Source organism: Macrotis lagotis, chromosome 1 (genome assembly GCF_037893015.1).
Source record: "Macrotis lagotis isolate mMagLag1 chromosome 1, bilby.v1.9.chrom.fasta, whole genome shotgun sequence".
NCBI lineage: Eukaryota > Metazoa > Chordata > Mammalia > Peramelemorphia > Peramelidae > Macrotis > Macrotis lagotis.
The window spans coordinates 274,350,216-274,366,909 of record NC_133658.1 but is presented as its reverse complement, the minus strand read 5'-3'; the positions used below and the strand labels follow the sequence as shown (position 1 = coordinate 274,366,909).

At 33.9% G+C, this 16,694-nt stretch overlaps 1 protein-coding gene across 7 annotated transcripts in view; it reads left to right on the top strand.

Moving 5' to 3' along the window:
- GMEB2 (glucocorticoid modulatory element binding protein 2) overlaps positions 1-16,694 on the top strand; it is a 59,474-nt gene that overhangs the window by 27,608 nt on the left and 15,172 nt on the right. For all 7 annotated transcript variants that reach the window (XM_074210479.1, XM_074210484.1, XM_074210483.1 and 4 more), the window contains 4 exons: positions 4,895-5,052; positions 9,861-9,932; positions 15,497-15,634; positions 16,464-16,586. In XM_074210479.1, coding sequence (XP_074066580.1) covers positions 4,895-5,052; positions 9,861-9,932; positions 15,497-15,634; positions 16,464-16,586 — 491 coding nt within the window. The remainder of the gene's footprint in view (positions 1-4,894; positions 5,053-9,860; positions 9,933-15,496; positions 15,635-16,463; positions 16,587-16,694) is intronic.

Below are 16,694 nucleotides of genomic sequence, written 5' to 3'. Positions count from 1 at the left end.
ATTTTCATCAGAAATAACCATAGTAAGCTGTCCAGTTGTTAGGGCCTTCCCCTCTATATTTGTTCATTTGCATCTGGGTAAGCCCTTTAATGCTAAGCTATCAGTATTCATAAGTCTTTTGATGATAGGAACCAAGAATCCCCTCTCCATTTAAAAAAAGCCAAACAAACCCAACTTTAGTAGTGAGTAATTTTTAATGCACAGAATGTTAAAAGTTATTAGTCCAGCTAAAATCTTCAGCTATTCTGGAAATGTCCTTAGTCTTTGGCATGAGGCTGCTTGTCCAAAAATTCTGCAATTGACTGAAGGAGTGAAGTTAGCAGGAGTGAAGATTGTGGAAGATTTGGAGAAATTGAGATAATGAGTGAGGCTAAGTCCTTAGTTAAAACAAGGATAGAGGGAATATGAGAGAGAAAATCTCCACCTTAGAATTTTAGAAAAACCTTTTTATTTTTAAGGGTTTTTTAAAGTATTTTTAAGTTTTTTATTTTTAAACTTTTCAGGTTTCCTTTTTTCTACTCTGTTTATGAAGCCAATATGTATGTATGTGTGTGTGTGTGTGTGTGTGTGTGTGTGTGTGTACATATATATATTTGTTTATCTGATTTTTCCTACTTTCCTAGCTACTCCCACTGAATCTGCTATAGCAATGACAAGGAATTGAAACTTGTTAAAATTTTTATTTCATTTGACTTTCAGTTCCACTTTTTCAACTATCTACTCTTTTAAGACAACTAGGTGACTCAGTGACTAGAACTACAGAATCTGAGTCAGGAAGAACTGAGTTCAAATGTGATCTCAGACTCACACAGTTTGCATGACCTAAGACAAGTCACTTAACCTCTGCCTCACTTTTCTCAACTGTAGAATGGGAATGATAATAGCACTTATTCCCCAGGGTTAATAATATAAGGATCAAATGAAATACTATTTGTTTAAAGCAAGTTCTTACCACAACTCTGGCACATAGTGAGTGATAGATAACTATTTATTGCCTTCCCTTAAGACTAATTTTTGACTTCTAGTTCATTAGCCAAGCATTTGTGTCTCCTTTCTACATCTTTGCTTTTTCTGGCAGCTCATTCCAAAGCTAGTAGGAAAGCTCTTAGATTCTTGTTTTCTATATTGTCTTCCTACAGGTAGTGTAAGTGAAGCTTAATTCTCATCAACAGTTCTTCCATGAACATCCTGTTTAAAATATTAATAATATTGCTCTCAAAAATTTCTTTCTTCCTTCTCTATCCTCTTCCTCTTCTCTCTTTTCTCTTTATCTCCCTTTTTCTTTCTTTCCTTTTTTCCTCCCTTCCTCCTCCCTCCTTTTCACTGTGGCTGAGCCTATCCTTTTGAACATCTTTTAGTAAACTGAAAGGTTGAATCAATTTAGTATCCATCTTAATGTTTCCTTTGATTAATAATGTTAACCAACATTGATATAAGTGCTTCAGTGTTTGCCAGGTTTACATTGCAGAATCTCTAATACATTCTGGAACTGTTCTGGACTTGTACAGGGATTTGTCAACTACAAATGTTTTAGAAGTAATATTTATTGAGATTTTCATACATCTGATAAATATTGCTACTACCCTATATATTCTCTAGGGCCTTTTGGATACTTTATAGTTTAAACATATAATTTCAAGTTGCAGATATAATTTTAAGTTGTCCTCTCTGCCTGGTAGCAGCTCCCAGTATTTTCTTTGATTTGGAAATCACCTAGGTATATTTTCCTTTTGCATTTTGAGTATAATTGTGTTTGTCCAGACTAATGGTTCTCAACCCATTTGGTCTCAGGACATTTTATACTTTTAAAAAATTATTGAGGATCCCCCAAAGAACTTTTGTTTATGTGGTTTTTTTTTCTGCTGATACTTGCAATATTATTATGAAAATAGTTTTGCTGGTTTGGTTTCTCTGAAAGGCTCTTTTTTTTAAAGTTTTTTTATTTGAAAAGCAAATGGGGTTAAATGGCTTGCCCAAGGCCACACAGCTAGGTAATTATTAAGTGTCTGAGACTGGATTTGAACTCAGGTACTCCTGACTTCAGGGCCAGTGCTTTATCCACTGCGCTACCTAGACACCCTCTCTGAAAGGCTCATGATGACCTTTAGGGGCCCCCTGCACTTTACTTTTAGAATTACTGCTCTAGACTCTGAGATGAGTCTCTTTTCACTTTTCTTTTGATAATTTACAATATGCCCAAGTACCTATTTTCATTCTCTTGTTTGACAAAGCTGACTTCCCATGGAAGAAGTAATTTCTCCAACAGAATAAATTTTCAGTTGAAAAAATCAAGGCTTTTGGCAGAATCTCTGTGACAAAATGGTCAATCCATTTGTGTCAGACATTGGCAAACAAATATTAAAATATTTAGAAAAAGATTTGCAAATAAACAAGTTTCAAAACTAAGCTCTAACCCCTTGTGAGCTTTATATTAAAGTTTTTCCTTGTCAGAATATAACTTTTTTCCTCTCCTTTCAACCATAAATCAGAAACATCTCATATTTCTGTAGTATTTCATATATTTTCAAACTGTTTATTTGTGATATAAAGTTTAAGTTCCACTTTTCTCATTAGGTAGAGGAAAATATAAGTCAACCTATTAATTTTGTAGAATATCTATAGGGAAAAAGATAGAAACTTTTTTTTTGAAGAACCTCTGCCTGAGTAGGACTGCTATAGGAAGGAAGAAATGGAGAATCTTCATTCATATAGTAACTTTAAAAGAATGTAGCTGATAGTATTTGCCTAGCAATAATGAATGCCCAAGAAGTCAGGTTTGAAAATACACATTGAAAATACACAAATTTCCATTCTATACACAACTAGAGCCCAAGGCAGAAAATTTAACCTGCAATAGGCTTTCTGACATTTATTTCTTCCTTTTTAATTATCATAAATTATACAAAATCTTTTGTTTTAATATCTTAAGACTTTGTTGCCCATTTTCTTTTCCCTTCTGTTTTTTTTTTTCCTGTTTGAATTTTGCTTGTAGAATGACATGGTATAATGTTGTAGAAATCATCATTATTTAGCTTCTGGAGAGGGGATTCTGTAATAGTTCCTTTTGTTAGGTAATGATTTTCTCTCTCTCTCTTTCTCTCTCATACACACACACACACACACACACACACACATACACATATATATATACATATATATGTATATGTTTCTGGGATTTACACTAAAATAAGCAGAATTCTTTTTTTTAGAAAGGTTTATTTTGAATTTTACAATTTTCCCCCCCCAATCTTGCTTCCCTCCCCCCCACCCCCCACAGAAAGCAGTTTGCTAGTCTTTACATCATTCCCATAGTATGGATTGATCTAAGTTGAATGTAATGAGAGAGAAATCATTTCCTTAAGGAAGAAACATAAAGTATGAGATATAGCAGAATTACATTATAAGACAACATTTAAAAAAAATTATAGGTAATAGTCCTTGCTCTTCATTCAAACTCAGTAATTCTTTCTCAGGATACAGATGGCATTCTCCATCACAGACACCCCAGAATTGTGCCTGATTGTTGCCCTGTTGGTATGAGCACATCCATTAAGGTTGATTATCACTCCCATGTGGCTGTTAGGGTGTACAGTGTTCCTGATGTTTCTGCTTATCTCGCTCAGCATCAGTTCATGCAGATTCTTCCTGGCTTCCCTGAATTTCCATCCCTCTTGGATTCTAATAAAACAATAGTGTTCTATCACTACTAGAAAACAAAAAACTACTTGAAAAAACTACTAAAAAACCCTACCAGAATTCTTAAGTTCCATTCCTTTCCTTCTAGTTTTCACAAACATTCTTCAAAATTACCACTGAGTTATAAATTAAGAATTACATTTAATAGTTTATTATGAATCAAATGTAATTATTTTTATGTTCTTCATTGATTTTACAAATCATAGTGGGACATTTGAATTTTCAAGCAAAAACATAAGAAAGGGAACTCTTTCCTTTTTGTTAAAGAGCAAAATAATCTCTAGTCCTAGTTGCACTTATTTGCAGACACTTGTTTGATATCTATAGTTTGGAGAGGAGCCTTAGTCAGCCACTTCCTTCTCTACTCTATTAGTTATTTTCCATTCCTTTTTTTTCCCCATGCAGGAAAGATCAAGAAAGATCTTGATCAAGTTCATAATTTATGCAGCATTTCTAATATATTTCTGAAGAATCACAGACATAGTAGTTTGAGGGGGGACTCTTCGAAAAAACTTCCCTTCTAATCTATTCTTTTATAGATAAAGAAATTGAAGCCCAGAGAAACTTGAGGAACAAATGAATGGCAAAGTCAGGATTAGAACCCAGCTCTCCTGATTCTCATCCCAGTGCTTTTCTACTACATAACATTTTCTCTTTGTCTTATGGAATGTAAAAGATCTCGGGTAATATTGTAAACATCGTACTGAATTAGCAAAACCTTTGAGTAAGTTGAAGACAACTGCTAACTGCTATAGGTACTGTGATTTTTCCATTTGGCTTTTTGGTTTAGTGGAAAGAGTGTTATATTTGGAGTCAGAGGACCTGGCTTCTAATTCTGGCTTTGCCACTCACACCTTTCTAACCATAGGTAAGTCGATTTCTTCATCTGTAAAATTTAGAGGGGTTGAACTAGATTACTGAAATAAGGTTCCTTTCATATTTCAATCTTTGATTTTGCTATCCATTAGCATAAGGGACCTAAACTTTGCAAGGCCTACTTGGCAGGAGTCCCAACATGTTTTTAGGTGTCATGAAATTATTGCTTGAAGTATCTTTTGCCTGAGCATATAATGTTCTTACGTTTTCCAAGTTAAGAAAGAATGAAAGATGATTAGATAGAAAGATATTGACTTCAGTGTCCCTTTGGTGTTTGGTGATCAGCTTGTGATTATATTCTATATATAATCCTTTGCCACAGGAAGATCATGGATTCTGGAGAACTGGATTTTTATCAACATGACAAGGTCTGTTCCAACACCTGCCGCAGCACTAAAATCGACTTGTCTGGTGCCAGAGTGGCTTTAAGTAGTCAGACATCAACAGAATACATCCCTATCACCCCTGCTTCTGCAGATGGTATGTTTTCTTTGTGTCCACCACTGACTGAGCTAATAAATATGACTTTATACTTTGACTATATTCTAGGTACAGGTTTGTTTTTCTTGCTTTATGTTACATTTTGATCTATTTTTATGTTCCTTCCTTTTCTAAATTTACTGTCATGTTAGGTCTAATAGAATAATCACTTGCCCAGAATAATTTAATTTAGAGAATTCAAGTAAATGAGGTCTGATTGTGGTAAACTCCCCCTTTCAGTGGTTTCTGTTTGCAAAAGGGAGAGATGAATAAATGAGACTGCCTCTCTAGTATTATAAGAATTTCTTCTTGCCTAAATTTATTGGTCTCTTATTGCTTAGTTCTATTTTAGTGAGAAAATTATATAGTCACTTTACTACCTCACGTGGGATCCACATAAGTAATCCTTAGGAATTCTAACTTAGCGTTTGTTTGGTTTTTTTGAAAGTCATAATTCAATCCTAAATTTAACTAATAATATTTCAATGATCAGAGATAGGTTTCTGATGCTATGTGTAAAGTGTGAACTTTTGATAGCTATGGGCTAATTAGTGCATATTGTTAGTAAAATTGTAGGTTGGAGCTATGTAAAAGGTTATTTAGCTTTATGCATCAAAGCTGAAAATATTCAAGTCTTGCAGATCATTCTCCCTTTTTATCAACTTTGCCAATATAATGGTTATGAGATGGATAACTTTAGATTTATTTTAATTTGTATTTCTCTAATCATTAGTGATTTTTGACCATATGACTATTGATAGCTTGAATTTTTTCTTACAAAACTGCCTCCTCATTACTTCTAACAATTTATCAATTTGAAAATGGCTATTATAAATTTGAATCAATTCCTTTTATAGTTTAGAAATGAGTCCCATGTCAGAAGGACTTGTTACAAATATTTTCCTAGTCTCACAAATCAGTCCCTTTGGTCATGATTGGTTTAAAGACCATGTGTAAATATTTAGTACTTCATCCCAATTTCTGAAAAAAAAACCCAACCTGATGACTATAATGGTTTATCAAAAGTATTAAGGCATATAATTAGAAATGGATTGTTTTTAAGCATGTAAGGAATGTTAGGAATGTTTTAACAATACTAATTTTAGAGAAGAAGAAACTGAAGTTGGGAAGATTTAAAATTTAATATAGTCACCCAGTCAATTAGTTGTTCCTGATTACTCGAAAAATGCTTTCTATACACTGATATTTCAAACGCCTATTCTATGCTTGCTGCAACACCTAAATGAATTTGCTTCATCTGTCTTAAAAACAATCCTTATGTTTTTGAACTTCCCTAATCAATACAAACTGACTAAATAAAAGTATAAATTAGTGACATTAACACAAATTTTCCTTTAAATACTTAAAAGGCCTTAAGAGGTCTGTGACACTCTATATGATATATAAAAGAAAATTTTGTAATGCAGCTCATTAAAGGCTTGCAGATTTTCCTAAGAGGGTTTTTATAATATTTAATATGAGCACTTCTTAATTTAGAATCACCATTAGTTCATAAACCTAATATCTGAAAGAAATTAAAAATTAGTTCAAGCCTAAAATAAATCAAGTTATTAGTATAAGGAAAAATATATGCTTATTAGAAAATATTAACCCATCATTCTATATAATATTCATGTTCTCTGCTAAATATTGAATTATCAGTGTAAGTGTGGAAAATGCTTGTCAATGAAAAAAACTTTTCAGTCTTGCCCAAAGAAGAAAATTAAGTTATCTAATCTTTTTTAGTTTTTAAAAAATTAAATTAGGTTATATAGTTAAGGCTAGAGTATGTTCAGTTTTAAAAAATACTATGTGTAAGTGATATATTTGATCAGAAATTTTGAAGGAAATCCTGGATGACCAAATTGAAATACATTCAAATAATTTAGTAGATCACCTTTTCAAGACCTTCAGTTCATAGGATCATAAATCAAGACTGAAAAAAAACCTTAGAGGTCTTCCTGTTCATTGTAAAATGAGGCCCAAAGAGGGTAAGTGACTTGTCTGATGTTCACAACACAGATAGTACTTGGAAGACTGGAATTTGAATTCAGGCCCTATAACTTTTTTTAAGTTCAGAGCCCTTTCCACTGTACCATATTGTCTTCCCTAAATTTTAGTCATTCAATAAACATTAGGTTCCTACTGTGGGTCTTATACTTGTTCTAGGATCTGGGCATATAGGTCCTTGCCCTTGAGGGTCTTGAATTCAGCTGGTAGAAACAACATATATACATAATAAATAAATAGAAAAAATGTACAAAGTAAATATAGAGTAGTTTTGGGAAGGAACTAAGGGTATCAGGAAAGACCTGATATAGAAAGTGATATTTGAGCTTTGAGGGAAGATGTAAGTGAGAAAGTAGAGAATTTTAGATGTGGGAGAAGAGTGGTGCAAAGACAGGGGATACAAAAATGGAGTGTTACAAGTTGGAATCAAAAAGAAAATAACTTTAAATTCCAAACAGAAGAGTTTGTATTTTTACCCTTGAGGCAAAAGGATGCCAGCTACTAGAACTTTTTGATCAGAGTAGTCAAAAAGTTATTGTTGTGATTTAGAAATGTTAATTTTTCAACTGTGTGAATGTTGGATTAGGGAGAACTAAGCTTTGAGGCAAAGAAAACAATTAGGAGACTATTCCAGTAGATCAAGTGATGAAGACCTGAACTAGGATGATGATTACATGATTAGGAAGGAGAAAGAAATTTGAGTTATGTGTGTGTGTGGCGGGGTAAACTAGATTATCCTTGGCAACAGATTGAATATAAGGGTGGAGGAACATGGAGTGGTTAAGTTGTAAATTTGGGTAAAAGGAAGGATAGTGATTCTCCCAACTGAAATCAGAAGAGAAGGTTTTTAGGAGAAAGATAATGAATTTTGTTTTAAATGTGTTGAATGTGAATGCCTACAAGACATTCAATTGGAAGTGTTTGGGTGGCTATTAACAATTTGTAACTAAAGGCCAGGAGAAGAAGCAGCTAGGGATGGCTGGCTGGCTGGATGGAATGGATGGGTGTGTGAGTGGGTGTGTGTCTTGGAGTTGTCTGCATAGAAGTGATAAATGAACCCATGGGAACTAATAAGATTTCTAAGAGAAAGGGTGTAATAAAAAGGATGAAGGTCCGGAACAAATTCCTCATGGTTTTCAGAAATGTTGTTGGTGATGATCAAGAGATAAGAAGAAATAACCATACAAGTATGAAGAAAACCAGGAGAGAAGTGTAGAGTATTAATGATGGCAAGGTAGTCAACAGTGTCACATGTTTCATAGAGATATCAAGTAATTCTCTTCGAATTAAAAAATACCAGGGGATCTGGCAATTAATCAATTTAAAGGTAACTTTGGAGAGAGAAGTTTCAGGTGATGATACAATTGGAAGTCATATTGTGAGGGCCTGAAAAACAAATGAGAAGAGAGGAGGTAGAAGTAACTAACCTAGGAGTATGACAGTGATTTAAGGAGTGATAAAAAAGGATGATAGTTTGAAGGAATGGTAGGGAAAAGTGAACGTTTTTCAAGAATGGGTGAAAGCTGAGCATAATTTTAGCCATAAAGGAGGGAAAGAGAAGGGAAAGAATATATATGATTGGGAGTTGATGGAAGAGATAGAACTTAGGATAAAAGTAGAGGAAGAAAGAATGGATATGAAATCAAGGGATCTTGAAATGAAGAATAGAAAAGAAGGAGCTCCAAGTGAAAGAACTCTATATTCTCAAAAAAGTGTGAGTCAGGCTTCTTTATGGAAAGGGAGTGGGGAGTGGGGAGGGGGACTTCATGGGAGTCTTGAAGAGCAAAGAAAAGATTTGGAATAGCTATTCCAGGTCATGGGATTTGAAGAAATTGTGATGAAGCAAGTGTAGAGTGTTTGATAGAACATCAACATTTATATTACCATCCTCTAGTATAAGCTGAGATGGTTACTTGGATTACTAAATTTTGTTTATTGATCATATTGAATCATAGAAATTTACATCTGAAAGAGATTTCTAGGTTATCTAGTATGTAAACTTGAGGCTATTTTATTTTTTTGTTTCTTTTTCTCATTGCTTAACATACACAGACCTTAAGAAATATAAATTGGATTAGATCTACTCTAACATAACCGCCTTATTTCACACATGAGAAACTTTTGGCTGGAGAGATTAGTTGACTTAAGATCACAGAGATATTTTGTAAACATATCTGGAACTAGAATCTAGATCTCTTGATTTCCAGTCTGTTGTTTCTTTCCACTATACTGTGCTATACTTCTTAGATGTAAGATTGATAAATTAACTACTGGTATTTCTTCTAACAATATACAAAGCCCTCAATTTTTTAATTTAGATATATGGAAATATGGAAAACAAAATATCATTGAAACTTAAAAATAGCTCTCTCTCTCTTTATATATATATTATATATAATATGCATATTATATATAATACATCCTTTATGAGAATGAGAATGATTACTCTTAGGATTGAGCCTACATTGTTCTAAATAGAAAAGATTCAAAGAGAAAAATAATTACATTCTGTCATGTCATTGATATTTATAGAAAAGATCTTATTAAACTAGAGTAAATAATGGAGAAAATAAAAGTTGAAACTTAATATGAGGTCAATATTCACATACTGAGATGTTTATATAGCTTGTCTTGGGAGGTGCAAATTAAAGAGAGCAGTAATATATCAGATAACAGTTAGAAAGGAAATAAATAAAAATTAACAAAGAAAAGCTGCCTGCTATTTTGAAAAACAAAATCTGTATAAATGATTATGGGTTTGGTTTTTGTTTTTGTTTTTGTTTTTGTTTTGGTTGCAGTGAATGGGTCTCCCGCTACAATCACCATAGAAACTTGTGAGGACACTGGTGACTGGACTACCACCATTGGAGGTATAATGCATGAAAACCACAAGACAATGGGTAGTGATTGTTGACCATTTGTTTGTCATTAATCATACAGTTGGAAACTCTTATTTGAACTTTAAGGAAATGAAAAAGGAGAAGTTCAAACAAGGATCCTGAAGGGAAAGTGCTGTATATACAGCATTGTTAAAAATTACATATGTGGTAAGCCATTAGGGTATAGGAACTATATTTTATGTCATATTTGTGCACATGATAAGGCAGGGTTTGAAAACTCTTAATTTTTTAAGCAAAGGAGAATAGCTGTCTACGAAGATGATGTCAGATAACAGACTTTATATAGTATAATATAAAAGAAATATAGTTTGGTTTGAAATGGAGTACAATCAATGGAAGCTAGTAAAAAAATTTCTTTGTCTCGAAACATGAATCTGATCAAAAAGGCTTTAAACTGAAAATGGAGAATGTAGGTGAAAAATTGCTCATATATATCTACTTAACTGGATTCTACAGAATATATACAGGAAGAAGATTCTCGAGGATTAGTGATTCAAAGTAGATTATATCTAAGAAGAAGGAAATATTCTACATATATATGCCAAATATGAATAATAAACAAGATGAACTAAAGATGTTAATGTAAGGAGGTTAATTACTACTTCATGGTATTAATTAACTTGGTGGGCTGCTACTCATGACTGGAATGGAAGGGTTTAACTTTATTCAAAAGGAATGGATTAGTAAGTATTGTATATTAAGTATGAAGGAAATACATGAAATAGAGTGGGGAAAGATCATTCACAAATAATTTTGTGTCCTAAGTAGATTAAAAATCAGTAACCAGAAGGATGAATTAGATGAAAATTTCAGGAAATATATCACAAGCTTGATACAAAGGCCAACTGGATAGCTGCTGGAGCTCTTTGCCAAAAGGAGAACAGCTGATATATTCTTGATTTGCTTTAATTATCATTTCATTCTTCAAGAAGTAAATGAAATAATCATAGGAACTCCTATTCTGGACTTGATTCTGATCAGCAAAGAGGAACTGGTAGCTAAGGTAGAAACCATGGAAACCTTGGAAAGAAATATATCAATATCTTTGATATTTATAGAAAAGGAGAGGGAAAGCTTAGCATAATCCATTGTACAGCCTATATTGGGAAGAATTGATTTAAAAAAATTAAGAGATAGGATAGATAGGATCCTGTTGCCTAAAATTCTGCCAAGGAAGTTGGCATAAAATGGATGAGAAACTAAGTAAGTATAATTCTGAAAACTCAAACTGCTCTGTCAAGGAAAAAGTAGTAGAACTCGAAAGTGACAGGTGTAGGAAACTTTTTTTTTTTTAGGTTTTTAAGCAAGACAAATGGGGTTAAGTGGCTTGCCCAAGGCCATACAGCTAGGTAATTATTAAGTGTCTGAGACTGGATTTGCACCCAGGTACTCCTGACTCCAGGGCCAGTGCTTTATCCACTACGCCACCTAGCTGCCCCTTGTAGGAAACTTTTTGATCAAGTTATATATATATTTTTTAATATAAAATATGGAAGCAAAGATAAGTATCAGGATGACTATCAAAGATTGGCACAGTCCTATAAGAGAAAAGTGTGCTAAAATTTAGAATGAACTGGTGTTGGTAGTAGCTGCTGAGGAAAAACAAAAAGACTTTTTAAGGATATAAGAGAAAGTTTAAAGGAGGAATGGAAGATTCTGGACTAGAGGAGATTATGATAGAATGACAGAAAAAAGACAGAACTAGTTATTTCCGGTTTTACTTCTGTACTCTACTAAAGAAAGTAGTATTCTGTTGGAAAGGATGTGGCAAAAATGGTTGATGAGCATTTGAGAGAGAGGATAAGTGAGGCAAAATAGAGCATTTAGCTGTCTTCAGTGTGTGTAAGTCACTAGGTTTAGACAAGCTACATTCCAGAGTACTGAAGAATTGGCTGGTAAGACTTCTGAACTATTGTTGGGAGTACTTTTTTTGAAAAATCATGGAGAATGGAAGAACGACTACAATACTGGAGAGAGAGACATAGACAAATGTCTTGATTTTCAAAATAAGAGTGTCAATATTTATTAGTCTGTGAATTATTCTGGGTAAAATTCTATAATTATTTAATTTATAGTAGCAGAGAATAAGAAGTTTTTGACTAGTTTTTGAGGGATCAATCCCTTGTACTGCTCAACATTTCTATTAGTGACCTAGATAAAAACATAGGTGACACAGTTTTTAAATTTATAGATGATGTGATGTTAGAATAAATAGCTAAATTGGATGACAGAATCAGGATTCAAAATAATTGACAATGGAGAACAGGAGTTTTTAACCATTTTTGAGTCATAGACCTCTTTGGAAGTTTGGTGAAAACTGTACTCCTTCAGATAATGATCTTAAATGCATAAAATAAAATACACAAGATTATAAAGGAATTCAATTATATTGAAATAAAGATATAATTTTTTTTCCTCCCTTAGGTTCATAGACCCCCCCCCCCCGAAATCTATCTATGGACACCAGTCTAGCACTAAACACGTGAAATTTATATTTCAGTATCAAAGCAGATTTGTAATTTCATGTGTTTATTCTCCATTGGAGCAAATCTCAATTCATCCTGCTTTTTATCACCCTGTGCAGTTCTTACTATGAGCTTTCATAGTAAGATTCCCTTACCACAGAGAGTGCAGACAAGGTACAGAGGGTCTCTTGTAGTACTTTACATTTTGTGAATATTGATAGAGTACTCTGGCTATCCATCTTTTAACACACATGAATGACTTTTTTTTTTTAATGAAGGGGTATCATTACTGGAAATCATAGCTACTCCTGGGGATACTTCACTTTTTTTAATATCCTTTAAAAGGAGTCTGAGTTTCAAAAAAGCAGTTTTTGTCTCAGTGCTAGTTAATATACATCTGAAGATAGGGAATTCTGGAAAATTCTGTCCTTTTCCCTCCTTCCATTCCTTAAGTTAGAAAAATTTTGTGTAATTTAGGTGTGGGCACTCAAACTTATGCACTTATCTCTGTGAAGCTCTTCCTTAATCCTCTTGGTTATTACCAGTCTCTTTTGCATTACTTTATACATGCTTTGTGTTTACTTGAACACATATTGTATCCTCACAGTAGAATGTAAGCTTTGAGGGCAGGGATTGTTTCATTTTTATCTTTATATCATTGGTACCCATCACAGTGTCTGGTACATAGTAAGCATTGGATATGTATTGAATTGGATTAGCTTGAAACATACTGTTGCCTACTTGAGTTTACCATATACTTTTCTGTTGTTCTTTGAACCACCTACTTCTTTTACTCTTGAGAGATTATGGAGTCTTGGGATCATTAAAAGCATTGTTTAGTTTACCAGCACTAACTGGTTTACTGTTTCTCTTGTTTTTTTTGCTACCCAACTCATTGTTGTACCTTCCCCAGATATCTATATTGTCCTAATTTAGTGAACAGACTATCTAAAGACATGTCATGTTCTTCACAATAGGCATTTTTATCCACTTAGTTTTGGTTTTCCGCTTGTCATTAAGAAAGCTCTGTTTTGTGATGACTAAATCAAGTCCCAAGCATTGCCTATCAGACAAGAACAGTTGGAAACCCTCACCACTTATGGGCATTCCCTCTACCATCAGGACCCTCTCTGTTCAAGAGATCTTGTGACAGTGTGCACATCTTTGACTAGCACATACAAACTTTGGTATCTTTCTTACTTGATCTTAATTGTCAAAAGATCAATGAACAAAAGAGAGCCCTTAAGGTTCTGTTTTACTCTACTGACTCAAATGCTTTTTTTGTAACAAATGATAAAAAATGGAATCTTGTATTCTATATACCTTTGAATCACTTGGAAGTAATTAAAAAATTTGGTCTATATATTATAGACGGTCCTTTATGAAAGTCTCCCTGTTTTCTTCTCATTTAATATCAAGTATGACAAGATATATATGTAGATTACTCTTTGAAATATTTTACAAAAATGATTAAATAGGCATTATGGATCAGCATTTACTGATGGTCTTAGTTACCTTTTAGGTATTAATATAGTCCCTATCTTTGGTGGGGGGGTATATTCTTTTTCTTGTGATATCTTCTTCAAAGAGGAAATTAGGACTAAGTATAATAAAGCTTTGTACTTGGGTTCAAGAAATCATTAGCAGAAATACAGAATGAGGAAGACCTGGCTAGACCATAACTTGAAAATGAGTTTATTTTGGTGATCTATAAAATAAGGACAAGTCAGTAGTATGTCATAGCAGTCAAAAAAGTAATTCCTCCTTAGGCAGCTTTTAATAGTCATGTAGTATCCAGAACATGGGAGGTGACTCTGCCCTGGTCAGATCAATCTACAGTAGTAGGTTTAATGATGGTTCTATATTTTAGCATATACATTGACCAACTAGAGGTGTTCAGAAGAGGATAATCAGAATGGTAGAAGTCCATGTTATATTTTTATTGTTTGAAAGGAATGGGCTTGTTGACTTTGGAAAAAAGGTGATAGCTACATTTAACTATGAGAAGGATATTCTTCCTGTTTTCTGATGACAGAATTAGGAACAACGAATGGAAACTAAAGAGACTTAATGTGAGGGAAAAACTTTGTAACAATTGCAGTTGTCTAAAAAGGAATGAGAGTTCCCATTACTTACTAAATGATCACACATTGTTAATGTTATAGAGGGGATTCTTATTCAGCCATGGATTGGACCAGAGGAGATTGAATCTTTCTTCCTATTCTGGGACTCTTCTGAAATTCTGAAATGAAAGACTTGTTTCTTATATGCTTATAATATTTTTCCTTCATTTTTGAAGAAGACCATGACATCAGGGAGGTGATGCCATGACAAGCACATGAATTAGATTTGAGTGAGGGGGTGCTGTGCTAAGTCACCAGTCTCACTTTCTTCTCCAGAGCCATCTGGGTCCAGTTACCAGATAAGAATCAGGATAACTGGAGATGGCCCTGGATGTGAGGTAATTGGGATTAAGTGCCCAAGGTCACACAGCTAATAAGTCAAGTGTCTGAGGCTGGATTCAAACTCCCATCCTCCTGACTCTGAGTCCAGTGCTCTATCCGCTTTGTCACCTAGCTGCTCTTTGATAGCTCAGTTGGTAGAGCAGAGGACTGTAGCTTGCTGTTTCAAGTCTGGTTAGAAGAAAGTGCCCTATTCTTGGCAATTACATAGGTGATGTATCCATCAAATCTTCAGATTAAGCAATTAGTCAATGCAAGGACCATATTAAATTCCATTCTACCTTTTTTTTAAGACTTAAGTCAGAGGTGCTATCCACTATATGACACTTGCCCTTCTCACCTGGGTTGCAAGTAGTCTCTTCTTAGAAATTACAGTATATTATACTTGTTTGCATGTCCTCCCCCCCCCCCCCCCAATAGAATGTTAGGGAGGGGACTGTTAGATTTTTTTTGGTTTTGTAACCCTAGATTTTAGCATAGTGCCTTGTATGTGTAGAAAGTATGTAATTAACTTTGGTTTTGAACTCATATCTAAGAAGAGACATTGTTAATTGCAGTAAAACCTCATCCTTGACATCAGAGATTATTTTCTTTTTTATTTCTCCAGATGAGACTTTTGCCTTTTGGCGAGGGCTGAAGGATGCTGGTCTATTAGAAGAAGTGATTCAAGAGTTTCACCAGGAGCTGGTAGAGATGATGAAGGGATTGCAGCAGCGGGTCCAAGATCCTCCCTTACAACTTCGAGGTGAAGATTTGATAGCTATCATTTTACTACAGTAATCACAGATTTTGTCTCTGTTTTGTTTGATGATTGTTACAATACCTTCCCTCTTCTAGTTCTATTTTTCTATTTCATTAGAGGCACATTTAGGAGAACCATAGCTAATATCTATCCTACATCATGGACCTCTCTGTCCTACAAAAGTCTGATTTTTTAATCTGTCAGCTAGATATTTTTCCAAGTGTTTTAGGAATTCTTGCTGCCAGTTAAGAAAATTGTATTTTATTTAATTCATTAGAAATTGTCTTCTGTATTATATGAATAGAATTAGAACCTTAAGCATTTTTTTTTTTTGGTTTTTGCAAGACAGTGAGGCTAAGTGACTTGCCCAAGACACACAGCTAGGTAATTATTAAGTATCTGAGGTTGGATTTGAACTCAGGTCCTCCTGCCTCCAGGGCCTGTGCTCTATCCACTGTGCCACACTAGCTGCCCCTAGAATTAGAATCTTAAAGGAAATATAGATTGCAAAATAAGATCTAGATGAAAGATTCCATGTGTTTGATAGTAAGACTTTTTTCAAAGGAATCCCAAGATTTTAAAAAGTTTTGTTTACAATTTAAACCTCTTTTCTTTAGGTAACTCTTACCTCTAGTATCCTGGTTTGTTGGTTTCTAAGGAACATGCCAAGATAATTTACTTATTTAAAAAGTAGTTTTGGGTTTAGTTTCTAATATGTGTTCTTGAAAATAATTCAAAAGTCCTAGAAAACCTTTTCTGGAAAAAGGTTTGGGAAATTTTTAGTCTTTTTTTCAGAGATTATTGTTTTTTTATCTCACATTTTCTTTTAAAGATGCTGTCTTACTCAACAACATTGTACAGAACTTTGGAATGTTGGATTTAGTGAAGAAAGTCCTGGCTAGTCACAAATGCCAGATGGATCGCTCCCGAGAACAGTATACTCGAGATTTGGCAGGTATGTACCAGTGGAGCAGAAAAACCCAATCATAATTATGACCACATATCATGCTTTAGAAGAGAATGGTCTTTCCAGAATACATGTTAAGGAATCTGTTAAAACAGT